The sequence below is a fragment of the Ambystoma mexicanum genome, chromosome 3q (genome assembly GCF_040938575.1).
Source record: "Ambystoma mexicanum isolate Mex_15411 chromosome 3q, UKY_AmexF1_1, whole genome shotgun sequence".
Taxonomy (NCBI): domain Eukaryota; kingdom Metazoa; phylum Chordata; class Amphibia; order Caudata; family Ambystomatidae; genus Ambystoma; species Ambystoma mexicanum.
In genome coordinates this window covers 1,293,339,919-1,293,365,133 of record NC_090926.1, presented here as the reverse complement: position 1 = coordinate 1,293,365,133, position 25,215 = coordinate 1,293,339,919, and the positions used below count along the sequence as shown (strand labels likewise).

The following is a 25,215-nucleotide window of genomic DNA, read 5'->3' as shown; positions in this document are numbered from 1 at the left end:
GCAAGCCTTGCACACCCTACAGAGGCAAGTGAGGGATATCAGGGACAAAAATGAGGACCTGGAAGCAAGATCCCGACAGAACAACATTCGGGTGGTGGGGATCCCGGAGTTCGTCCCGTAGCAGAATATGGAAGTGTTCATTGATGAATTCACCAGGGAGGTCCTGGGAGACCCACCACTGTTGTCGCAGTTTCTGGGGAAGCGAGTCCACCGGGTGTCGCCACAAGTGCAGAGACCAGGCCAGAACCCACATCCGGTTATCACACGTTTACTGAACTATAGGGATCGAGATGCAGTGCTGCGCCGGGCCCAGGAGCTTGGTGACCTTCAGTACAAAGCAGCCAGACTTCACCCCCTCAGTACAGCAGGCCCATCTCTAATTCTTGGCTGTGAAGCCTTCTCTGAGGGAGCGTGGTTTACAGTATGCTATGCTGTACCCTTCAAAATTTAGAGTGGTTCATAAAAATAAGACCCATTTCTTCACTGACCCGGTTGAAGTGCATATTTTCCTAGAAACGTTGCCTAAGAGCTGAGGTTGGGGGCTAGGGGATGCTCCGCTGCTCTGGTGCTCATGAAGTGGGAGCTTTAACTGACCCGGTCGGGCATTTCTTTGCGTTTAGTATGCACCTTTCTTGATAGGCGTCTGCTGTTGCAATGTATTAGTTGTTGAGGGGTCTGGACACGATTGGTCCGCTTCAATTTGTGATACTGGTATGTCTAATACTACTAATGTAACAGAACAGTTGTCCGTATGTGATTTTTTGAATGGTCGGCGTCCTCCTCAGAGGGAATGTCCATAGGTTGGTCCTGTTATGTTCGACGTTCACAGAGGTTTCCCCGCTTGATATTAGTGGGGGGGGAGAGCGTTGGGAGGGTGGGTCGTTCACTGCATGTTGGGGTTGGGTAGTGGAGTTGGGGAAGAGGACATAGTGGGGGGGGGGGAGTAATACAGAAAATGGTGCACATCTCTGCAGGCACTGGTACGCGGGTACGGTCCCAGGTACCAGGAGACAGCACGGCGGTGGCCTGTACGAATACGATGATGTTCACTGCAGGTTATACCTGTCCATGTAACCTAATTTGTTTGACCTGCTTTTTTTTTTAACCTTCTGCGGAGGGAGACCTCCCGCTGCCCTCCTCCCTGACTCCCCCCCCACCTCAACCTATTCCCTTACCCCACCCAACAACTATTTTTTAATCAAAGTGTACCATTTGACCTACCGAATTAGATCAAACAGATGCGGTCAAATGGGAGTAGGTCAAGTTGGCATTAGGTCAACTATGCCAATGCCCTTAATCAATAGTTTAGTATTAAGTCTAAGGGGCAGAAGTAGGGGTTTTTTGACACAGGATGCTGGACTATTGATTTGCACAGACATTCTGACAGAGCCATTAGTCTTTTAGATGAGCTAGCGAAACTCCTTTTAGAGCGAGGAAAAGCTAGGTTTTCTCTTTTATTCTCAAACAATAAACATTTATAGCAACCACTAAATCACCTGTGTCAGTCTCCTCCTTCTGCACCCTTACACAACACTGCATCTATCTTAGAAGGCTGTCCAAACTCTCACTACCCACCACAACCGCGAGCGGCAGGCAAAATAAACTGCATTGAAAGTCCTAAATGGTGTGGAGCAACACAGATCACCTGACAGGACAGCTCTTGCTCTCCTACAAGTGTATGATGTTCACAGTAGACAAGGAGGAACTGAACTCCCTGCCAGACCCTATGCCGCTGAGGAATATGACCACATATTTGGTAAATCCTGTCCCGATGGTGCTAAGAGACACTTAACCCTTTCCCTTGTGGTACTGGATCCAACACGGGATCATGGAAACGTCCGAGTTGAGTGGTTCAGCGCGGTATGTGATGCTCCAAGGGCCAGAAACTGTAAGCAAAAGTAGGTAGCAGGTGGATGCACAAACCGCTGTCTGCAACCTGTTTTGATTGGAGAAGGCATAGCTATAACAATGCAGTGCAGTACCGTTGCGGGTGGTGTGGCAATACAGCCTTGCCCCATCAGTGTTTAGTGGCTGTGTGGCACCACGAGAAAGCGACGTGGAAAATGAGAAGAAAAGAGAACAAAGTAAAGGGCAAACTGGGGTCAGAGTAGCATTGAGTAAGCACCTAATGATTTTGGTGCTGGATTTAGTCCCATACTCCAATGTTTCCCCACACATGCTACCAACCGATAGAAAGCAAGAGAGGGCACCGCACTTTGGGAATGCCACCTCCACCCTGTACGACGTAGGCCTTCCAATTCTTTGAACAAAAACTCACTCAAAACCTAAAGATTCTAGATTGTGTTGAGAAGTGCTACAATTAACATGGCTGTAACAGGATCACCCTGGGGCCTTTGCTTTCATCTTGCCTCATACCCAACTGTGTTTTGGAACCTCACCTTCATCTTAGCCAAAGGAGGTCAGAAAATCAAAGGCAGCCCTAATCAGTACCAACTGCTTGCCCGCCCCAGGTGACGGTAACATCCATTAATCCTTTAGCCAGGCTATTATTTAGGTTCTATGTATTTATGAATGCAGGTTTCCGGTTGTTGGGCAGCTTTCCCGCCATAGTTCTATGGACCCCCAAACCTTTTGCTTTCCTATCCTGACTTTTTACAGCTTCACTTCCTGGCTCTTTGCTCATTTTGTCATGGGAACATGAATCAGTCCTTCAGACCATCAGTACTGGAAAAGTAGGTTTCCCTTTTGACTTTTACACTTTTCTAACTTTTTAACATTGCACACAGCATCTTACAATACAGTGCAATGGGGATATTTTTGGTAAGCTCTGGGCTTACTTTTCAGCTCCCCTTCCCCAAGGTCAAAACAGTTCCAAACAACATTGGGGTTCCCTGTCCCAAGTTCAAAAATAGTTTCCAAAAGAACATTGGGGTTCTCTTCCCCCGGAAGACACCACAGTTCCAAAAGGGCCTCGGGGTTCCTGTCCCTAAAGCAATAACAGAGCTCACAACAACTCGGGGTTTCCCTTCCCCAAGACGTTTTTCTCTTCACAAGGCCACTTTTGCTAGATTTATTTATTTTAAATCTCATAACGTGCCACACGCCCGCAGGTCTCGGGGTGCACGATAGATTGTGGCGGATCTTGAACTCTTGGATTGGTTCATGGGATAACTCCTGTAAAAGATTAGATTTTTCATCCACTATGCTTGGAAAAAGTGAAGCGAGATGCACATGTGTTGGAATGGAAATGAGCCTATGTCACCTCCCTCCGCCCTATTGCATGTGTTGCGATGGAAACGAGCCTATCCCACCCCCCATCGCATGTTTGCGATGGAAACAAGCCTATCCCACCCCCATCGCATGTGTTGAGATTGCAACGAGCCTGTCCCACCCCACTATCGCATGTGTTGGGGTGGAAAAGAGCCTATCCCACCCCCCTATCGCATGTTTGGGATAGAAACAAGCCTATCCCACCCCCTATCGCATGTGTTGGGATGGAAACAAGCCTTTCCCACCCCACAATTGCATGTGTTGGGGTGGAAACAAGCCTATCCCACCCCCTATCGCATGTGTTTGGGTGGAAACTAGCCACTCCCACCCCCTATCGCATGTGTTTGGGTGGAAACTAGCCACTCCCACCCCCTATCGCATTTGTTTAGTGTTGCGAATATCTAGTATCTCTCACTGGAATGTGCCTTGAGCGTGAGACACCACCAGGCTCTACACAGTGTCCATTCATCTCCATTAAACTGCCATTTGGTCTCTAACCCTCATGCAGCCAGGCGGGAGCCAGCCCCACACCACTGACCCAACCCCTGAACCTTTGCATTCTCTGATCAGAGCATGACCTCCAGGACCCACTCTCCATTAGGTGCCCACAAGGGATCTAAGCTGGCACGACCATATTTCTCCTCCACAGCAACACATGCCCCGTGTAAACCGAAGTACCAGGAAACATACATTTAAGATCAACACCCCGGGGAAAGAACTTGAGTGCGGGAACTGCAGCGTAAATGAAGCCTAAAATGTTTGGGTCAGTATAACTGTATTTTATCCACCCTGCTCCCTGGCACCATTTCCTGTGCCGCCCAGGGGCCTGCCACAATGAGTTAGTCTTCGATCGTACCATGTTAGTTTAGATAGAAACATTGTTCCGAATGTGTGACCCGACCTTCACTGCGAGGATGAGCTCAGCTGACCCATGTGGATCCTGATGGATGGAGAACTCACCAATTGTAGCCTGGCATCCCCTATAGAGCCGGCCCATGTGTAGGGTACCCATCAATCGGTGGCCCCAAGTCTGTACTGTATAGTGTGACGATTTTTCCTCTTCTAAGCGGATGTTTGTACTTGAAGAGGCAGAGTGCTCTCGAGCAGCAGAGTCCTTTGCTGATATTTGTATCTGGTATAATTAAACCTTGTTATCCTTGGAACGCTCGCTCCTGGCCTATTTCCCAAGCGGGATGTCTTTAATCTGGAGTGTGTGTAATTGGAGACTTGCCTTCACATGTAAAATGAGTGCCATGGCAGGCGAGAGGGGAGGGGGGCAAGTCCCATCCCCACTCCATTCAGAGGGGATAGCTCACTAACTAGGTATGCTCACAAAATGCTTACCACGCTAGTGCACATGGAAAATAATGTGCACACAGCAGCAAATCACTACCGCACTTAGTGCAGCATAATTTACGGCAGAATTGGGGGCGAGCTTGAGGTGATTGGCAGAAGTGAGAAAGGTGGAGGTCGCTTCTGTGCAGCGCCACATGTGAAATGCAGATTCAAGAGTCACAGCGTTGATTGCTAAGTAACTGGTGTTCATGTTGAAGAGCTCATGCACAAATATGCTAGAATAATGGGTGAGAAAAAGGCAGACAGGAAGCTCGCTGAACTGTTTGGTTCAGACGAGGTCTTCATGAGGCTGGGACACACGCTGCCAAACCTGAAGGAAACAGTGTAGATTCCAGCTGCAAGGGAGAGATGAAGTGGGAGAAGCAATAGAAGTGGGCTACAGATGCAATATCTGAAGGTTTGTTGAGCAAATGTGTATACCAACGCCGCGTGATGGGTGGGGTCCCCCAAGACCAGAGCGGGCTGGTTGGGAGAGAAGGAGCAAAGGCACGATATGTGAGTGGTAGTGGGAGTGAGGGTGAGGTGAAGGAGGGTGATGTAAGGAAGGCGAGGTGAGCAGGGGTATCATGGGCCTTAGGGATCTCAGATGAGAAATTGATGGCCATGTCAATAGCAGAGAGGGGGAAAGAGATCGATGGGGGCTGGGAGGGCAGTGGCAGCAGGGCAGAAAAGAGAAGGTGGGGGTGAGTGGGAGGGCAGTGGCAGCAGGGCAGAAAAGAGAAGGTGGGGGTGAGTGGGAGGGCAGTGGCAGCAGGGCAGAAAAGAGAAGGTGGGGGTGAGTGGGAGGGCAGTGGCAGCAGGGCAGAAAAGAGAAGGTGGGGGTGAGTGGGAGGGCAGTGGCAGCAGGGCAGAAAAGAGAAGGTGGGGGTGAGTGGGAGGGCAGTGGCAGCAGGGCAGAAAAGAGAAGGTGGGGGTGAGTGGGAGGGCAGTGGCAGCAGGGCAGAAAAGAGAAGGTGGGGGTGAGTGGGAGGGCAGTGGCAGCAGGGCAGAAAAGAGAAGGTGGGGGTGAGTGGGAGGGCAGTGGCAGCAGGGCAGAAAAGAGAAGGTGGGGGTGAGTGGGAGGGCAGTGGCAGCAGGGCAGAAAAGAGAAGGTGGGGGTGAGAGCCAAAAGATGAAATAAGGTGGGAGAAATAGTTGGACTTCGTGCCATCTAGATCCATAAAGAATGGCAAGTGCAGTTTTAGGTGCATGTCGGTCTTACACTGGCAAATCCCAGGAGCGACTCATGACGGGCGGCGAGGGCTGGAAGGAGTAAAGGTGCAAGCTAGGTAGTGGTAAGAACTAGATCAAAAGTCTGTTCAAACAGACTTCGAGAAATTCCTCATAACACACAAGGGGACCAAAGGGGTGATATTACGGCTCTATAGCTTTTTGTTGCTCTCCACCGCACGGGACCCCCCCATCCTCCCAGGTACAATAGGAAAAAGATCTAGGCACTCCCATCACAGAAAAAAGATGGACTAAGATCTGCAGGAAGGCTAATCGCTCCACAACCGCGCCCCAATACTGCCATCAGGCCCTGAAGTTGATACACTGGTGGCACTACCCGCCACAGAGGATATCCAGAATGAGAAAAGGCTACGACCCCCACTGCTGGAAATGCCATATTGAAATAGGGGACTATGTTCATATGTGGTGGAATTGTCAGGTGGTACAAACTTACTGGAGTGAGGTTCTATCGTGTATAAAAGGGGTAGATGGAATGGAGAGAACCTTGTCCCCCTGGCTAGTATTGTTTGGTATTGTGGTTTACAGGGGTCCGAACGTGAAACACGACCATATGTTACAGGTCATGTTAGTTGCGGCCAGATGCTGTTGGGCCCAAAAATGGAAATCGCCCCGACCCCCGGGGGAGAAGGAATGGGTATCAAAAACACGGGCAATCTATGACATGGAGTACTTAACTCACCTGATTGACGAATCGAAGTCTAATATCGAGGGCATATGGCTGCCATTTTTTGACAAATATGGGAAAGCAGCTTAAGATGTAAGCAACCATCTTTGACGGTTCCCCTGATTTGGGCATCACTGTCTGGTCCTCCCCTCCGGAGCAGGGAGAGAGTTGCTATGATAAGAAGTATGATTTTTACATGTTGGACCTTGTGATTTGAGCGCCCCCTCTTTCTAGAGACTGCCTAGTGCTCACAATATGCCTTCCGTTAACATGTTGGACCTTGTTGTCGTCATCATCCGATAGACCATGGTTGGGGAGAGTGAAGAGGGGGGGGCAGCGGGAGGGGTGGGGGGAAAGTTGTGACCTCATTTTCATATATGCCAATGTTTGTATCATTTTGTTGCCATGTCATAACTACAAAAGCTCAATAAAAAACAAATTTTCAACAAAAAAAAAGTCTGTTCAGTGGTGGATATCAGAGGCGGGCAGAGATCACTGTGGGAGGAGTGGACCCCGGCGGGGCACGTGGGGGTGGCGGGGAGCAGCAAGGAGCCTGTAAATGCAGGTGGTGAGGAGATGGTCGCCAGATGAGAAATGGACAATTGAAAGGCTCGATTGTGTAAGGCTGAGGTGAGGTAAGGGAGCTGTTGGCAAGACAAGGTAAAGAGTTGCTTTCAGCCGAGTAGGCAGGTTATGAAGGACAGTCAGCATGAAACAAGACACAGACAAGAGATTCACTTTTCTTATAAAAAGGGCTTCATTGGCCTTTATTTGCCAGGATGGAGTGACGCCTAACATACCCTGAGCCAAGGTGGAATTTCCCTACCTAAATAACCTAAGGAAAGTCTGTGTCATCAAGTTCAGCTCAAAATTCTGTCTGTGTCTAAAATCTATACTAACAACCAAAGAAGCAGTCTTCAAAGTAAAGTTCTGAGCTTCTTCCAGCTCTGCCTTGGTTTCAGCTTCACCTTTCCCCAGTTCAAAAAGAGTTCCAAAAGGCCTTGGGGCTCCCTCCCCCAAGCTCAACACAGTACCAAAATGTTTTAGGGTTCCCTTGCTCAAGTTCAACATAGTTCAAAGTCTCGGGGTTCACTTCCCCAAGCAAGCAGCTCCTCCACTAAGAACTCCTGTGAGCTTCCTGGCTTGTAAAGGGTCTAAAGGCTCAAACGAATGCCCTCTTTCACTTCAGCAATTGTCAAGCAGCATAGCCTTTGTATCATGGCCTTCTTTGGTTCTTCCTCCATTAGGGCTAATCGGTCTAGGTGCAGCTGTTGGACCACACGGTCTACCCATTACAGGTCACGCGACCGATAAGCCTTGGCACTTTGTGATACACTTGGTTTTCCGTGACCACCACAGGGTTTCTTCCTGGACCTGTGTCAGTAATTAAAATTCATTGTAGCTTTCACAATGGCAGTCTCTTGGATTTGATTCAACTTGTATTCATAACACTCGATGGCATAAGTCCTTTTTACACGTGGCTTTTCCCAATGGCCATTCAAGTTCACCCACTTGCCTTTCGCACTTGCTCTTCTGCTTAATTCAAGGGGGCTTATTACGAGCTTTCACTTTCTTCATCAAATGCTTCAGAACAGGTTTTCATAGTGTTCATAACAGTACATCATTTGCCTCTCACTCATCCAGCATTTTCATCTGCTTTTCTTATCTTTCCCTTCAACACGGTATTCAATAAATCTTGGTACATTTCAAAAGGTATGTTGCAGTTTGCTCGGTATTCACTATTCGTCCTTTAGCGTTCCAAACTCTACTCTTGGGTGTATTAGCTGAATCGCTACTTGCACATGTCAAATGCCCGCTCCAGTATGAGTGTTGCCTCTCTCACACTCACCGGTACTCGACTGCTCCTCAGAGAGTGTCTCTGCAGTATTCTCAGACTTTTGTCCCAGATAAGCGTCAGGAGCTCCAGCGAGCAGAGCTCGCAATCGGGAAACCTTGCTGCAGTGGCGCGCGGCAGTTGTGAGTTTTTTGTGTTCCCCAGCTCCAGCTGGAAACGCGCAGCTCAGGTAGTGCTGGGGCCCTGGTCCTCCACACAGCCCGCTTGGATCGTGGCACCTCTCACCCCTGGGCAACACACTGCGTCCTCTCCGACGGCCCTGCTCCTCGGCTTGCAGCTGCCACCTTCTCACCAGGCAGGTTCCCCCTTCTTCTCTCTCGGTTTCCTAAGTTATGCACCTGTGGCTTGTCAATTGGTTGCAGGTGCAAGTCCTTTGCTGACCACAATCATAATAATTAACGCAACTTGCCTGACCTTCCATAGTCCTCTTTCTCGTCTCAGTATGATAGTGGTGAAACGGACTAGAAGTGGACATCACTCCTAGTTGCCTCCTCCTCGTCTCAGTATGATAGTGGTGAAACGGACTAGAAGTGGACATCACTCCTAGTTGCCTCTTCCTCGTCTCAGTATGATAGTGGTGAAACGGACTAGAAGTGGACATCACTCCTAGTTGCCTCTTCCTCGTCTCAGTATGATAGTGGTGAAACGGACTAGAAGTGGACATCACTCCTAGTTGCCTCTTCCTTGTCTCAGTATGATAGTGGTGAAACGGATTAGAAGTGGACATCACTCCTAGTTGCCTCTTCCTCGTCTCAGTATGATAGTGGTGAAACGGACTAGAAGTGGACATCACTCCTAGTTGCCTCTTCCTCGTCTCAGTATGATAGTGGTGAAACGGACTAGAAGTGGACATCACTCCTAGTTGCCTCCTCCTCGTCTCAGTATGATAGTGGTGAAACGGACTAGAAGTGGACATCACTCCTAGTTGCCTCTTCCTCGTCTCAGTATGATAGTGGTGAAACGGACTAGAAGTGGACATCACTCCTAGTTGCCTCTTCCTCGTCTCAGTATGATAGTGGTGAAACGGACTAGAAGTGGACATCACTCCTAGTTGCCTCCTCCTCGTCTCAGTATGATAGTGGTGAAACGGACTAGAAGTGGACATCACTCCTAGTTGCCTCTTCCTCGTCTCAGTATGATAGTGGTGAAACGGACTAGAAGTGGACATCACTCCTAGTTGCCTCTTCCTCGTCTCAGTATGATAGTGGTGAAACGGACTAGAAGTGGACATCACTCCTAGTTGCCTCTTCCTCGTCTCAGTATGATAGTGGTGAAACAGACTAGAAGTGGACATCACTCCTAGTTGCCTCTTCCTCGTCTCAGTACGATAGTGGTGAAACGGATTAGAAGTGGACATCACTCCTAGTTGCCTCTTCCTTGTCTCAGTATGATAGTGGTGAAACGGACTAGAAGTGGACATCACTCCTAGTTGCCTCCTCCTCGTCTCGGTTGTAATGGTATGTGAATGTGGGGACAGTAGGTGTGTAGGGATTTGCAATACCCTACGAAGGTCGGGGGGAGTCAAGGACTCATTTCCAACAGGGAAAGGGGGTACCATATACCACCTGATCTTCCCTTGCATCTCCACCCCAGGGTCAAGATCCAAGAGCAATGGCCTTTCCTTGGCCCTCTGAGAAAAGGGTCCTAGGGGAGTAGATGGGAGGATGTCCTCCGGTTCCTCCAAATGGACAGAACAGAGAGACATTCAAGTACTTAATTATCAAACAAATCTTACTTTCTGTCCCGTCTGATGCTTTCCGCCAACTCCCGTTCCTCCCCACTCTCCTCACCTGATTCCAAGTCCTCCGGTGGCAGTAGCCTGTGAGAGAGATAGTCCTTCTCCTTTTTGTGTAGAACGTATCTGTCTCGAGAGGAAGCCACACTGAGCGCTAAAGTGCAGCAAACCTGGGGCCTCCTTCCCGCGATCAGACAGCAGCAAAGGGAAAAAGCCTGTTCAGGCAGAAAAAACCCTCCGATGAGAGAAGCAGCTTGAGATGGTCCGGAGCAAGCAGCTGAAGGGGCATCCTTGAGGTAGGTAGCTGATGGGAGCAGGCGAAGCCGGATATCCAATGTGGAGAAGGAACCGGAGAGAGGGAGAGCCACCGGAAAAAGAACCAGCGGGGAAAAACTTCTCCGGAGCAACGCAGCGATCGCTGGGAGAGAAGGAAAGAAATACTTCCCAGCGGTGCCATGGAAAACCACTAGACCGTAGGGTGCGCTGAGGAGAAATCGCGTAGCGGAACCTCCGCTCGCCCTTCCAGCGAGTAGCCGCCAACGCGGATACAAAGGCCAAACAGGACGGCGGATGACACTTTCATACAAATGCTGACCGTGACACATGCAAAGTTATATTACCCAGATGCAACACCAGTTATAAGGCAGCATTACAAATCAGTGTGCACCACCACAGGCAGGTGCTTAACATATGCATAGGAGCGGAAAGTGGTCGACCATAATGCTAAACAAAGTGCCTTTGTTTATATGCAGACAATTAGAGTTATGTCAGAGCTGGGCTCACATGAACATACAATACAACTGCTCCAATTCTGGCTAACTATGTTTTCGTGGTTCCTTGTACATTTGGAAATTTGATGAAGGTTTTAAAAATAAAAAAATAAAGATATAGTATATAAATACACGCAAAGTTGCAATTTGCCCATCCAACAAGGCATGCAAGCAGTAAATATGCTTGTCTAAGAAAGCCCTCTAATGAGAGTACTGTGCAGTGCACTGTGTGCATCTTCTTACCGTCTGTAAAATAGAAGACCAAAGATGCTGCTTGCCACCAGACACACCGTCACCAGGATGGAGCCAATCACGATGCCCAGCGAGACTCCTAAAACAAGACAATCTTGTCAGAGTGAGAGTAGGAAGCACATAACCTGCCTCCAGAGCCATAGTTCCGACCAAACACAAGTAAAAGCTAAGTGTGACAGGATCTTGTTACGGGAAAGAGGGATCACCCCAGACCAAAGGCAGAGGGCCTAACTGTGAGAAAGCCAGAACCAGCCCTATCCCAAAGGGAGGACCCAGTCCCAGAAACCCCCTCAAGTACCTTGAATGTTAATGTGGAACTCCACCCCCTCACAACCCCCCTGCCCCCAGTCACACGATAACTCCGGTACTGTTTTTGGCCAGAGTTCACTTTTGTCTTTTTAAGATAGCCACTCCCAGAATGCACCTCGGCACAAGCAAAACAGCCAGAACTGGAACGAGGGGAATGGAATCGATAACAGGAATGGACTAAGATTTTTCTTGCCAAACAGAGATGAGACCCCAACACTCGCACGACCAAGGAAGACCCCAGGCAAATGGTGGGGCTACAGAAAATGAACTGAGAGTGAAGGTGGACTGCAGGGTAGTTGCAGAGACACCCAACTCCTCTCAAAACCGAATTGGAAGCAAAACTCCCCAACACACAAAAAAACGCAAAAGATAACGAGCAGCCTGTGCGCCTGCATTCTACCCTGCAAATGTAGATTTCAAAGGGGAGGAGGTGGGGGGGCTAAGAGGGGTATTCAAGGCCATGCACTTGTGTTACACAAACCCGGAAAAAGAATAGCCACAGATTGCCCCAAAGAGTCAGGAGAGTGCTGAAACACCGGGAAGTGAGCTTGGCTGGTGGGGACAGTAAGAGGACAGTATAAAATGGGAGTGAATGACAGGCAGAGTGTGGGCAGTAGGGGTGAAGTCAGGAGGCCTGGAGGTGGAAGACAGACATTGATTGGAGCGATTAAGGATTGCTGACAGAGCTGATGTTGAGTGCAGCTGAGGTATTGGTTGTGGGAGAGTGGTACAAGTTGAGTGTAGTGTGATGAGGGGGTGTAAGAGGTGACTAAGAAAGAGAAGCAAAGAAAGAGTGAAGTAAAGTGGGACTAAGTGATAAAGAGTGTATGGTAAGAGGGTGTGCAGAGAGTGCAAGGCAGAGAGTGTGGTGAGATTAGAGAAGACACAGGCAGATAGGCGACTGAAGAGGAGTCAGGAGGGATGAGGCGAGAAGTGTGGAAAGAGGCGAGCAGATGAGGAGAGAGGATCAACTTTGGAGGGACAGAAGAGGAGAGAAAGAGGCTGGATGGTCTGAGGGAGTAGAGTAGAGGGTGAGACGGAAGGAGTAGTGAGAGCAGGGAGAAGAGGGGGCATATGTATGTGTGTGTGAGAACAATCCAGGGTGTCTGGTACAGGCATACGAAAACCATAATTACCTTCTGAAAAACCCGTGAGTGTTAGGTCAGGGCGCTTGCAGTGGGAGCCAGATTGAGGAGGCTTTTTGGCATTAGGCCGTCACCTCCAGCCAGCTTTAGATCGTGTTACCGATCATTAGCTGGAAGACCTGGGGTTAGGGACGCCTGGGCTAGAGTGGAGGGAGCCCAATGCAAGTTAAGAGGGTGAAGCACATCAGAGTACCCTGGCCACACCCGGAGCATAACAAAACCAGCGATTTATATTATTTTGAAAATTAAAAACCTTTGAACTACCCTTCATAGTCTGGGAGTTACTGAAGTCATCTGTGACGCATGATGTGAAACAGGGAATACATCTCCTCGTCATCCCGGCCAGAGTCAAGATCCCCGCACAACCCAACCCAAATATCACCAATGTCATGACAAGGAGATCAGAGAACTCTCCATGAGGGCCAACATTAGACCCAAACACAAAACACCAACATCTCCTCCACATCGCCGGCAGAATCAAGATCCCCACACAACCCAACCGAAAGCTCACCAATATCGTGACAAGGAATCAGAGAACTCCCCACAGTTGCCAAGGGCCAACATTAGACCCAAACACAATGTACCAACATCTCCTCATGATCCCGCCAGAATTCAAGATCCCCACACAACCCAACCCAAAGCTCACCAATATCATGACAAGGATAGGAGATCTGAAAACTCTCCATAGGAGCCAGGGGCCAACATTAGACCCAACCACAGGGTACCAACAACTCCTCGTTATCCCGGCCAGAGTCGAGATCCCCATACAACCCAACCCAAAGCTCACCAATATCATGACAAGGATCGGAGATCAGAAAACTCTCCACAGGGGCCAAGGGCCAACATTAGACCCAACCACAAGGTACCAACAACTCCTCGTTATCCCGGCCAGAGTCAAGATCCCCACACAACCCAACCCAAATATCACCAATGTCATGACAAGGAGATCAGAGAACTCTCCATGAAGGCCAACATTAGACCCAAACACAAGGCACCAACATCTCCTCCACATCGCCGGCAGAATCAAGATCCCCACACAACCCAACCGAAAGCTCACCAATATCGGGACAAGGAATCAGAGAACTCTCCACAGTTGCCAAGGGCCAACATTAGACCCAAACACAATGTACCAACGTCTCCTCATGATCCCGCCAGAATTCAAGATCCCCACACAACCCAACCCAAAACTCACCAATATCATGACAAGGATAGGAGATCTGAAAACTCTCCATAGGCGCCAAGGGCCAACATTAGAACCAACCACAAGGTACCAACAACTCCTCGTTATCCCGGCCAGAGTCAAGATCCCCACACAACCCAACCCAAATATCACCAATGTCATGACAAGGAGATCAGAGAACTCTCCATGAGGGCCAACATTAGACCCAAACACAAGGCACCAACATCTCCTCCACATCGCCGGCAGAATCAAGATCCCCACACAACCCAACCGAAAGCTCACCAATATCGGGACAAGGAATCAGAGAACTCTCCACAGTTGCCAAGGGCCAACATTAGACCCAAACACAATGTACCAACATCTCCTCATGATCCCGCCAGAATTCAAGATCCCCACACAACCCAACCCAAAGCTCACCAATATCATGACAAGGATAGATCATCTGAAAACTCTCCATAGGAGCCAAGGGCCAACATTAGACCCAACCACAGGGTACCAACAACTCCTCGTTATCCCGGCCAGAGTCGAGATCCCCATACAACCCAACCCAAAGCTCACCAATATCATGACAAGGATCAGAGATCTGAAAACTCTCCATAGGAGCCAAGGGCCAACATTAGACCCAACCACAGGGTACCAACAACTCCTCGTTATCCCGGCCAGAATCAAGATGCCCACACAACCCAACCCAAAGCTCACCAATATCATGACAAGGAATCAGAGAACTCTCCACAGTTGCCAAGGGCCAACATTAGACCCAAACACAAGGTACCAACATCTCCTGCACTGCGCCCATGCCCACACCCTCAGGACAGGGTAATGATCTCTGGCCCCATTGACAGATGCTTAGAGCAAGTGTTAAACACTGTAAATAATGTTTAAAAATCCTGCTATACAGACACGTCCTCAGGGAATGGCAAGACCTCTCTATGCATGTCCCTGCTCTGCACAGACGGGTACATTCTCAGGGCATGGAAACAGCCTCTGCTTTGTAGACATGGCCTTGTGCTAGACTCCTAGTCTAGAGCGTACAAGAGTGCCCTTGCATTCTGCAAAGCCCAAGCACAGACATCCCCAATCACTTGAGATCCCAATTCAAGAATTAGTAGAAGGCACTCAGCAGAATGCGCTCGCACCCACTTTTCAATGTTCTTGAACTGAAGCTCACGTATACCGCTGCACGTCATTCCTATGTGTGAGGAAGTACCTGGGGTAACAAAATAGTACACAGAGCTAGTGCTCTCGCCGGCAGAGGTGGAGGCTGTGACGTTCAGCATGTACGATGTGGATGATTGAAGCATGCGGAGGACGACATCCTGGGCTTCAGAGACTGAAAGAGAGAGAACAAATGGAAGTTGTGTATGGGAGCATTCACCATCGCCTGCAGCACTTCTTACGCCGCCGTTCACCATCTCCTGTACCACCTCCTCCACTGTCACGAACGTTACATCGCAGTCATCATCTCCTGCACTGTCTCTTGCACTGCAGTCACCATCCCCTGCACCACCTCCAGCACTGCAGTCACCATCCCCTGCACCAACTCCAGCACTGCAGTCACCATCCCCTGCACCACCTCCAGCACTGCAGTCACCATCCCCTGCACCACCTCTAGCACTGCAGTCACCATCCCCTGCACCACCTCCAGCACTGCAGTAACCATCCCGTGCACCACCTCCAGCACTGCAGTCACCATCCCCTGCACCACCTCCAGCACTGCAGTAACCATCCCCTGCACCATCTCCAGCACTGCAGTCACCATCCCCTGCACCACCTCCAGCACTGCAGTCACCATCCCCTGCAGCAATTCTTACGCCGCCGTTCACCATCTCCTGTACCACCTCCTCCACTGTCACGAACGTTACATCGCAGTCATCATCTCCTGCACTGTCTCTTGCACTGCAGTCACCATCCCCTGCACCACCTCCAGCACTGCAGTCACCATCCCCTGCGCCACCTCCAGCACTGCAGTCACCATCCCCTGCGCCACCTCCAGCACTGCAGTCACCATCCCCTGCGCCACCTCCAGCACTGCAGTCACCATCCCCTGCGCCACCTCCAGCACTGCAGTCACCATCCCCTGCACCACCTCCAGCACTGCAGTCACCATCCCCTGCACCACCTCCAGCACTGCAGTCACCATCCCCTGCACCACCTCCAGCACTGCAGTCACCATCCCCTGCACCACCTCCAGCACTGCAGTCACCATCCCCTGCACCACCTCCAGCACTGCAGTCACCATCCCCTGCACCACCTCCAGCACTGCAGTCACCATCCCCTGCACCACCTCCAGCACTGCAGTCACCATCCCCTGCACCACCTCCAGCACTGCAGTCACCATCCCCTGCACCACCTCCAGCACTGCAGTCACCATCCCCTGCACCACCTCCAGCACTGCAGTCACCATCCCCTGCACCACCTCCAGCACTGCAGTCACCAACCCCTGCAGCACTTCTTACGCCGCCGTTCACCATCTCCTGTACCACCTCCTCCACTGTCACGAACGTTACATCGCAGTCATCATCTCCTGCACTGTCTCTTGCACTGCAGTCACCATCCCCTGCACCACCTCCAGCACTGCAGTCACCATCCCCTGCACCACCTCCAGCACTGCAGTCACCATCCCCTGCAGCACTTCTTACGCCGCCGTTCACCATCTCCTGTACCACCTCCTCCACTGTCACGAACGTTACATCGCAGTCATCATCTCCTGCACTGTCTCTTGCACTGCAGTCACCATCCCCTGCACCACCTCCAGCACTGCAGTCACCATCCCCTGCACCACCTCCAGCACTGCAGTCACCATCCCCTGCACCACCTCCAGCACTGCAGTCACCATCCCCTGCACCACCTCCAGCACTGCAGTCACCATCCCCTGCACCACCTCCAGCACTGCAGTCACCATCCCCTGCACCACCTCCAGCACTGCAGTCACCATCCCCTGCAGCACTTCTTACGCCGCCGTTCACCATCTCCTGTACCACCTCCTCCACTGTCACGAACGTTACATCGCAGTCATCATCTCCTGCACTGTCTCTTGCACTGCAGTCACCATCCCCTGCACCACCTCCAGCACTGCAGTCACCATCCCCTGAACCACCTCCAGCACTGCAGTCACCATCCCCTGCACCACCTCCAGCACTGCAGTCACCATCCCCTGCACCACCTCCAGCACTGCAGTCACCATCCCCTGCAGCACTTCTTACGCCGCTGTTCACCATCTCCTGTACCACCTCCTCCACTGTCACGAACGTTACATCGCAGTCATCATCTCCTGCACTGTCTCTTGCACTGCAGTCACCATCCCCTGCACCACCTCCAGCACTGCAGTCACCATCCCCTGCACCACCTCCAGCACTGCAGTCACCATCCCCTGCACCACCTCCAGCACTGCAGTCACCATCCCCTGCGCCACCTCCAGCACTGCAGTCACCATCCCCTGCGCCACCTCCAGCACTGCAGTCACCATCCCCTGCGCCACCTCCAGCACTGCAGTCACCATCCCCTGCACCACCTCCAGCACTGCAGTCACCATCCCCTGCACCACCTCCAGCACTGCAGTCACCATCCCCTGCACCACCGCCAGCACTGCAGTCACCATCCCCTGCACCACCTCCAGCACTGCAGTCACCATCCCCTGCACCACCTCCAGCACTGCAGTCACCATCCGCTGCACCACCTCCAGCACTGCAGTCACCATCCCCTGCACCACCTCCAGCACTGCAGTCACCATCCCCTGCACCACCTCCAGCACTGCAGTCACCATCCCCTGCACCACCTCCAGCACTGCAGTCACCATCCCCTGCAGCACTTCTTACGCCGCCGTTCACCATCTCCTGTACCACCTCCTCCACTGTCACGAACGTTACATCGCAGTCATCATCTCCTGCACTGTCTCTTGCACTGCAGTCACCATCCCCTGCACCACCTCCAGCACTGCAGTCACCATCCCCTGCACCACCTCCAGCACTGCAGTCACCATCCCCTGCACCACCTCCAGCACTGCAGTCACCATCCCCTGCACCACCTCCAGCACTGCAGTCACCATCCCCTGCAGCACTTCTTACGCCGCCGTTCACCATCTCCTGTACCACCTCCTCCACTGTCACGAACGTTACATCGCAGTCATCATCTCCTGCACTGTCTCTTGCACTGCAGTCACCATCCCCTGCACCACCTCCAGCACTGCAGTCACCATCCCCTGCACCACCTCCAGCACTGCAGTCACCATCCCCTGCACCACCTCCAGCACTGCAGTCACCATCCCCTGCACCACCTCCAGCACTGCAGTCACCATCCGCTGCACCACCTCCAGCACTGCAGTCACCATCCCCTGCACCACCTCCAGCACTGCAGTCACCATCCCCTGCACCACCTCCAGCACTGCAGTCACCATCCCCTGCACCACCTCCAGCACTGCAGTCACCATCCCCTGCAGCACTTCTTACGCCGCCGTTCACCATCTCCTGTACCACCTCCTCCACTGTCACGAACGTTACATCGCAGTCATCATCTCCTGCACTGTCTCTTGCACTGCAGTCACCATCCCCTGCACCACCTCCAGCACTGCAGTCACCATCCCCTGCACCACCTCCAGCACTGCAGTCACCATCCCCTGCACCACCTCCAGCACTGCAGTCACCATCCCCTGCACCACCTCCAGCACTGCAGTCACCATCCCCTGCACCACCTCCAGCACTGCAGTCACCATCCCCTGCACCACCTCCAGCACTGCAGTCACCATCCCCTGCAGCACTTCTTACGCCGCCGTTCACCATCTCCTGTACCACCTCCTCCACTGTCACGAACGTTACATCGCAGTCATCATCTCCTGCACTGTCTCTTGCACTGCAGTCACCATCCCCTGCACCACCTCCAGCACTGCAGTCACCATCCCCTGCACCACCTCCAGCACTGCAGTCACCATCCCCTGCACCACCTCCAGCACTGCAGTCACCATCCCCTGCACCACCTCCAGCACTGCAGTCACCATCCCCTGCAGCACTTCTTACGCCGCCGTTCACCATCTCCTGTACCACCTCCTCCACTGTCACGAACGTTACATCGCAGTCATCATCTCCTGCACTGTCTCTTGCACTGCAGTCACCATCCCCTGCACCACCTCCAGCACTGCAGTCACCATCCCCTGCACCACCTCCAGCACTGCAGTCACCATCCCCTGCACCACCTCCAGCACTGCAGTCACCATCCCCTGCGCCACCTCCAGCACTGCAGTCACCATCCCCTGCGCCACCTCCAGCACTGCAGTCACCATCCCCTGCGCCACCTCCAGCACTGCAGTCACCATCCCCTGCGCCACCTCCAGCACTGCAGTCACCATCCCCTGCGCCACCTCCAGCACTGCAGTCACCATCCCCTGCGCCACCTCCAGCACTGCAGTCACCATCCCCTGCACCACCTCCAGCACTGCAGTCACCATCCCCTGCACCACCTCCAGCACTGCAGTCACCATCCCCTGCACCACCTCCAGCACTGCAGTCACCATCCCCTGCACCACCTCCAGCACTGCAGTCACCATCCCCTGCACCACCTCCAGCACTGCAGTCACCATCCCCTGCACCACCTCCAGCACTGCAGTCACCATCTCCTACACCTCCTTCCCACCTCCTCCAATGTCCCCATCTCCTACGCCTCCTTCTCCAATGTCTCAATTTCCAACAATGTTATCCGTCCGTCCATCCGTCCATCCATCCATCCATCCATCCCCTCTTTTGTATAGCGCCACTAACCCGTAGGCCTCAGGGTGCTCACAAAGAAAAAACCATAAAAGACAGGATATAGAGGGTTCCATGTGTTAATATCTCCGCAAAAATATTGCCATATTTTTGCGGCATTATTAAGGCATGGAACCTGCGGGGGACACCCCTGCAGCCCCTGCATTCATTTTAATCCAAAAATCCCCAAAAATGAGCCCCCCCAAATATATTACCTATCGCCATTCCTGACGACCATATACATGGCGATATTTTTGGTGGGGATAATATGTGGTGATACCATATGGAGACGGTCCATAAAGCAGCAGGGGATTTTAAAGGTTTATATTTTTATGTTAAGTCTTCTCCACACTTCCCTGCACCACCTCCTCCACGGTCACTCTCGCCAACGCTGCCATCTCCACGTCTAACCTGTATCAACTCCTTCACTAGCACCGCCTCATAAACCACCACCTTTTGTATTTATGTGGTGGTTTGCTTTGGCATTTTTCACCGCACGTGCCCCAAAGGAACTTTGAGGGTGCAATGTCATAGTTACAGAGAGTATAGGGGTGTTGGTGTGCCGGGTACTTTAGTGGTAGGTCAAAAAAAAGGAGAGACATTTGGTGACAGAGACCTATGTTAACAGTTGCCAGCATCAGATTTGGGTGGGGAGAGAGCTCGGGGGTCAGGCGTAGAGGACACCCCTCCCCTGCTCCCTAGCTGGCAGGTGCAGTTTGAGTTAATACTTTCAATGATGGAGCTGCTTTGATGCAGGGCTTAGAGGATGACCCCACCCACTGTAGGCCGGCAAAGGAAGCTTGAATACTCCCACTGATTAAGCTGCGTCGATGCTGAAGGGGGGCAGGTGTAGGGGACACCCCTCCCCTGCTCCCTAGCTGGCAGGTGCAGTTTGAGTTAATACTTTCAATGATGGAGCTGCTTTGATGCAGGGCTTAGAGGATGACCCCACCCACTGTAGGCCGGCAAAGGAAGCTTGAATACTCCCACTGATTAAGCTGCTTCGATGCTGAAGGGGGGCAGGTGTAGGGGACACCCCTACCCTGCTCCCTAGCTGGCAGGTGCAGTTTGAGTTAATACTTTCAATGATGGAGCTGCTTTGATGCAGGGCTTAGAGGATGACCCCACCCACTGTAGGCCGGCAAAGGAAGCTTGAATACTCCCACTGATTAAGCTGCTTCGATGCTGAAGGGGGGCAGGTGTAGGGGACAGCTCAGGGGGGGGCATGAAGGGGGACAGGTGTAGGGGACACCCCTCCCCTTCTCCCTAGCTGGCAGGTGCAGTTTGAGTTAATACTTTCAATGATGGAGCTGCTTTGATGCAGGGCTTAGAGGATGACCCCACCCACTGTAGGCCGGCAAAGGAAGCTTGAATACTCCCACTGATTAAGCTGCTTCGATGCTGAAGGGGGGCAGGTGTAGGGGACACCCCTACCCTGCTCCCTAGCTGGCAGGTGCAGTTTGAGTTAATACTTTCAATGATGGAGCTGCTTTGATGCAGGGCTTAGAGGATGACCCCACCCACTGTAGGCCGGCAAAGGAAGCTTGAATACTCCCACTGATTAAGCTGCTTCGATGCTGAAGGGGGGCAGGTGTAGGGGACAGCTCAGGGGGGGGCATGAAGGGGGACAGGTGTAGGGGACACCCCTCCCCTTCTCCCTAGCTGGCAGGTGCAGTTTGAGTTAATACTTTCAATGATGGAGCTGCTTTGATGCAGGGCTTAGAGGATGACCCCACCCACTGTAGGCCGGCAAAGGAAGCTTGAATACTCCCACTGATTAAGCTGCTTCGATGCTGAAGGGGGGCAGGTGTAGGGGACACCCCTACCCTGCTCCCTAGCTGGCAGGTGCAGTTTGAGTTAATACTTTCAATGATGGAGCTGCTTTGATGCAGGGCTTAGAGGATGACCCCACCCACTGTAGGCCGGCAAAGGAAGCTTGAATACTCCCACTGATTAAGCTGCTTCGATGCTGAAGGGGGGCAGGTGTAGGGGACAGCTCAGGGGGGGGCATGAAGGGGGACAGGTGTAGGGGACACCCCTCCCCTTCTCCCTAGCTGGCAGGTGCAGTTTGAGTTAATACTTTCAATGATGGAGCTGCTTTGATGCAGGGCTTAGAGGATGACCCCACCCACTGTAGGCCGGCAAAGGAAGCTTGAATACTCCCACTGATTAAGCTGCTTCGATGCTGAAGGGGGGCAGGTGTAGGGGACAGCTCAGGGGGGGGCATGAAGGGGGACAGGTGTAGGGGACACCCCTCCCCTGCTCCCTAGCTGGCAGGTGCAGTTTGAGTTAATACTTTCAATGATGGAGCTGCTTTGATGCAGGGCTTAGAGGATGACCCCACCCACTGTAGGCCGGCAAAGGAAGCTTGAATACTCCCACTGATTAAGCTGCTTCGATGCTGAAGGGGGGCAGGTGTAGGGGACAGCTCAGGGGGGGGCATGAAGGGGGACAGGTGTAGGGGACACCCCTCCCCTGCTCCCTAGCTGGCAGGTGCAGTTTGAGTTAATACTTTCAATGATGGAGCTGCTTTGATGCAGGGCTTAGAGGATGACCCCACCCACTGTAGGCCGGCAAAGGAAGCTTGAATACTCCCACTGATTAAGCTGCTTCGATGCTGAAGGGGGGCAGGTGTAAGGGACAGCTCGGGGGGGGCATGAAGGGGGACAGGTGTAGGGGACACCCCTCCCCTGCTCCCTAGCTGGCAGGTGCAGTTTGAGTTAATACTTTCAATGATGGAGCTGCTTTGATGCAGGGCTTAGAGGATGACCCCACCCATTGCTGGCCAGCAAAGGAGGCTTGAATACTCCTATTGGCTAAGCCACTTTGATGCTGGAGGGGGATTGGAGCTTACCAGTGGTGGACACCAAAAGAGAAAAAGGACTGGAAGTAGGAGGCAGCACCTGTATGCGGAAAATGAAGATACACCCCCGTTTTACCCCACAGGTGAAGAGTCGGCAGCAAACACTAGGGAGGAGCAGAGGAGACCCCAATAAAATGAGCCTGGGTCTGTTCAAGAACTAGGAGCCCCAGGAGGAGTTGCAGCACAGGAGGAACACCCCCAATGTTAAGAAATGGAAATACGGTAAAGACCTGCTGCCTAAAAGTATCCACCCTGGATTGGAGGGACCCCTAGAGGTGATTATCAAGAACAGGAGCCCACCCCAGGGCCAAGCTATGGTGGGGTCTAGCTCCAGCAGCAGTAAACAATCAGCTAAGTGCAGGGTTTCTTCCTAGGTGACGACTCCAAGGATCCAGTGGCCAGCGAAGACCCCAACAACAAAAATTAAGCATAAAGGGCCTTTCCATAATGCAGCTACTCAAACCAGCAGTGAAGATGCCGGCAAGTAGACAAGGGCACCCAGCATACAGCCTTCCGGAAGCTCGGTGGACATAGAAGCAGTCAGAAAAGCCACACAAGCCGGTATCCTGGTGAAGGCGACCCAGGAAGGCCCAATGAGCACGGGTTAGTAGTGTCCACCGCCCTTCCAGGTGACGGCAGCTACCAGCACCAAGGCGGAAGACGTTGGGGCTAAATGGGGCTTGAGATGGCCCCGATTAAAAGGCCCGATTCATCACATAAGTGACCAAGAGCCCATTGTACTAAGCCAAGAAAATCCCGATCCGAGGCGGCCAGCAAAACACAAGGCCCCAAGACATGCAAGATGGCCCTCTGGGTCCCACCTTCTGGGGCAACACTGCTACGAACACTGGGATGGCTCCCGCCTTTCTGCCCTTCAGGAAGGAGCGCTAGACCAACCACCCCCATTATCTAGTGTGCACCCCACCCTCTCACTGTACAGCGCAACACTTCCCCAACTAGGCTTGCACTATATACACCATACATATTGAACTTTGTGGATGTACTTTAGTGCACGCAATTTGGCAAAATTGCGCTGCTAATTCGGAAGGTCCTAGTTTGCCAGAAGAGAGGCGCGCTGAACGAGTTACACTCTCAATGTAGAAGGTTCCCAGGTCAGGGTCCTGGCAGGGCTGGGCTAGTGTACCATCCTTCGGGGGCTGGATTCAGCTAGGCAATATGAACACATATTAGCACAATACTTTGCATACAGCACTGAATTCACCTTAGGTGTCAGGGTAGAACTCCACAGATGAGCCCGCCTGGGATCAAGGCTACGATACCAGGCGATTCTGACCCGTTATTGGCACATACAAAAAAGACATTCATAAAAGCTAAACATTTCCCACGAAGAACCACACGGGAAGTCATGAAAGCTGTAAGCGCCAGAAAACTCAATGTGCCCTGAATGGCCAATTACGCTTTACTCACAGTAAAGGGAAAGGAGCTCCATTTCTTTGTATGCCTTATAATATTCCTACTGAAAGAGCTGGCCGCATCCCAGACGGGCAGAACCCCTGGAAATTAATAGGGGGGAGGGGGTTCACCCCCCTTTATGTCCTCCTGCTTCCCTTTGAACACCGCCCTCTCTGACCCCCGATAATAGGCCTTTATACCACCTGGTTTTACTTTTTTGTGCTCTATCCCAAATTATCAAAATTCCCTTTGCCAACATTCTTTTTCTCAACAGTGGGGTGGCAATGCCAGCCTCTCAATAAATTGGTGACTGTACAAATAAGTCTCATTACCCACACGTCTCGGGAGGATAGCTCAGGGGCAACGTGCTCGCCTTGGAAGCAAGACGACACGGAGCACCACAGGTTCGATCCCCGGGTCCTCACTTAGAAACCCCTGGGTATTAAGCGCGTCATAAATAACCAATTCTATCACATCACACGGCATCTTAACAAAACCGGATGCTGAGAAGGCATTTTAACTGTGTATAAGGGCGGCCAGTGACTTATTCTAGAAAATACAAACTTGAGCCCAACCATTCCTAAGGGCTTGGAGGCCTCAGACTCTGGATTGGCTTGTTCCTGCTGACTAGCAAGTGCCACGAAGTGACCCATTCTGCACATGGTGCTGTACAAAACATCAATACACGCATGAATAAAACCTTTGCAGAGAGAAGCGGTGCTGGGGCGCACCCTGCAGGGATGGCACGACAGTGAATGCCCTTAAGCAGGCTCTTAATATTTGCAGGACATCATGCTGTGTATCATTAAACCTCATCTTCATAAAGTGACGGATTCTGGTACAATTCTAGAACGTGAACTTAATTAAAACTAGGGTTTTATCTGTCAAATGTCTGATCTCATGGTAAGGATGTGTGCACGAGTCAAGCTGTACACCACCTTATATTTAAAATCCGAGGTAGAAAAACCCATTTGAAGGCCAAAGACACACAGGAGAAGACAGATTGGGGGAAAATGAGCCTAGAGTTACAGGGCCACAGGAACACGACAAAGATGCTAGCAACACCAAATGTTCTATAGTTTTGCAGTAATCTACCAGTGTGGTGTCCTGTGCAGTAATCTCACAGTGTGGTGTCCTGCTCAGTAATCTCACAGTCTGGTGTCCTGCTCAGTAATCTCACAGTCTGGTGTCCTGCTCAGTAATCTCACAGTCTGGTGTCCTGCGCAGTAATCTAACAGTCTGGTGTCCTGCTCAGTAATCTAACAGTCTGGTGTCCTGCGCAGTAATCTAACAGTGTGGTGTCCTGCGCAGTAATCGAACAGTGTGGTGTCCTGCGCAGTAATCTAACAGTCTGGTGTCCTGTGCAGTAATCTAACAGTCTGGTGTCCTGCGCAGTAATCTAACAGTCTGGTGTCCTGTGCAGTAATCTAACAGTCTGGTGTCCTGCGCAGTAATCTAACAGTGTAGTGTCCTACGCAGT

At 51.7% G+C, this 25,215-nt stretch overlaps 1 protein-coding gene across 5 annotated transcripts in view; it reads right to left on the bottom strand.

Moving 5' to 3' along the window:
• Positions 1-25,215, bottom strand: part of IL27RA (interleukin 27 receptor subunit alpha) — a 420,655-nt gene that overhangs the window by 45,692 nt on the left and 349,748 nt on the right. For all 5 annotated transcript variants that reach the window (XM_069604392.1, XM_069604391.1, XM_069604388.1 and 2 more), the window contains 2 exons: positions 14,935-15,057; positions 11,085-11,172 (listed from right to left, as the gene is read on the bottom strand). In XM_069604392.1, coding sequence (XP_069460493.1) covers positions 11,085-11,172; positions 14,935-15,057 — 211 coding nt within the window. The remainder of the gene's footprint in view (positions 1-11,084; positions 11,173-14,934; positions 15,058-25,215) is intronic.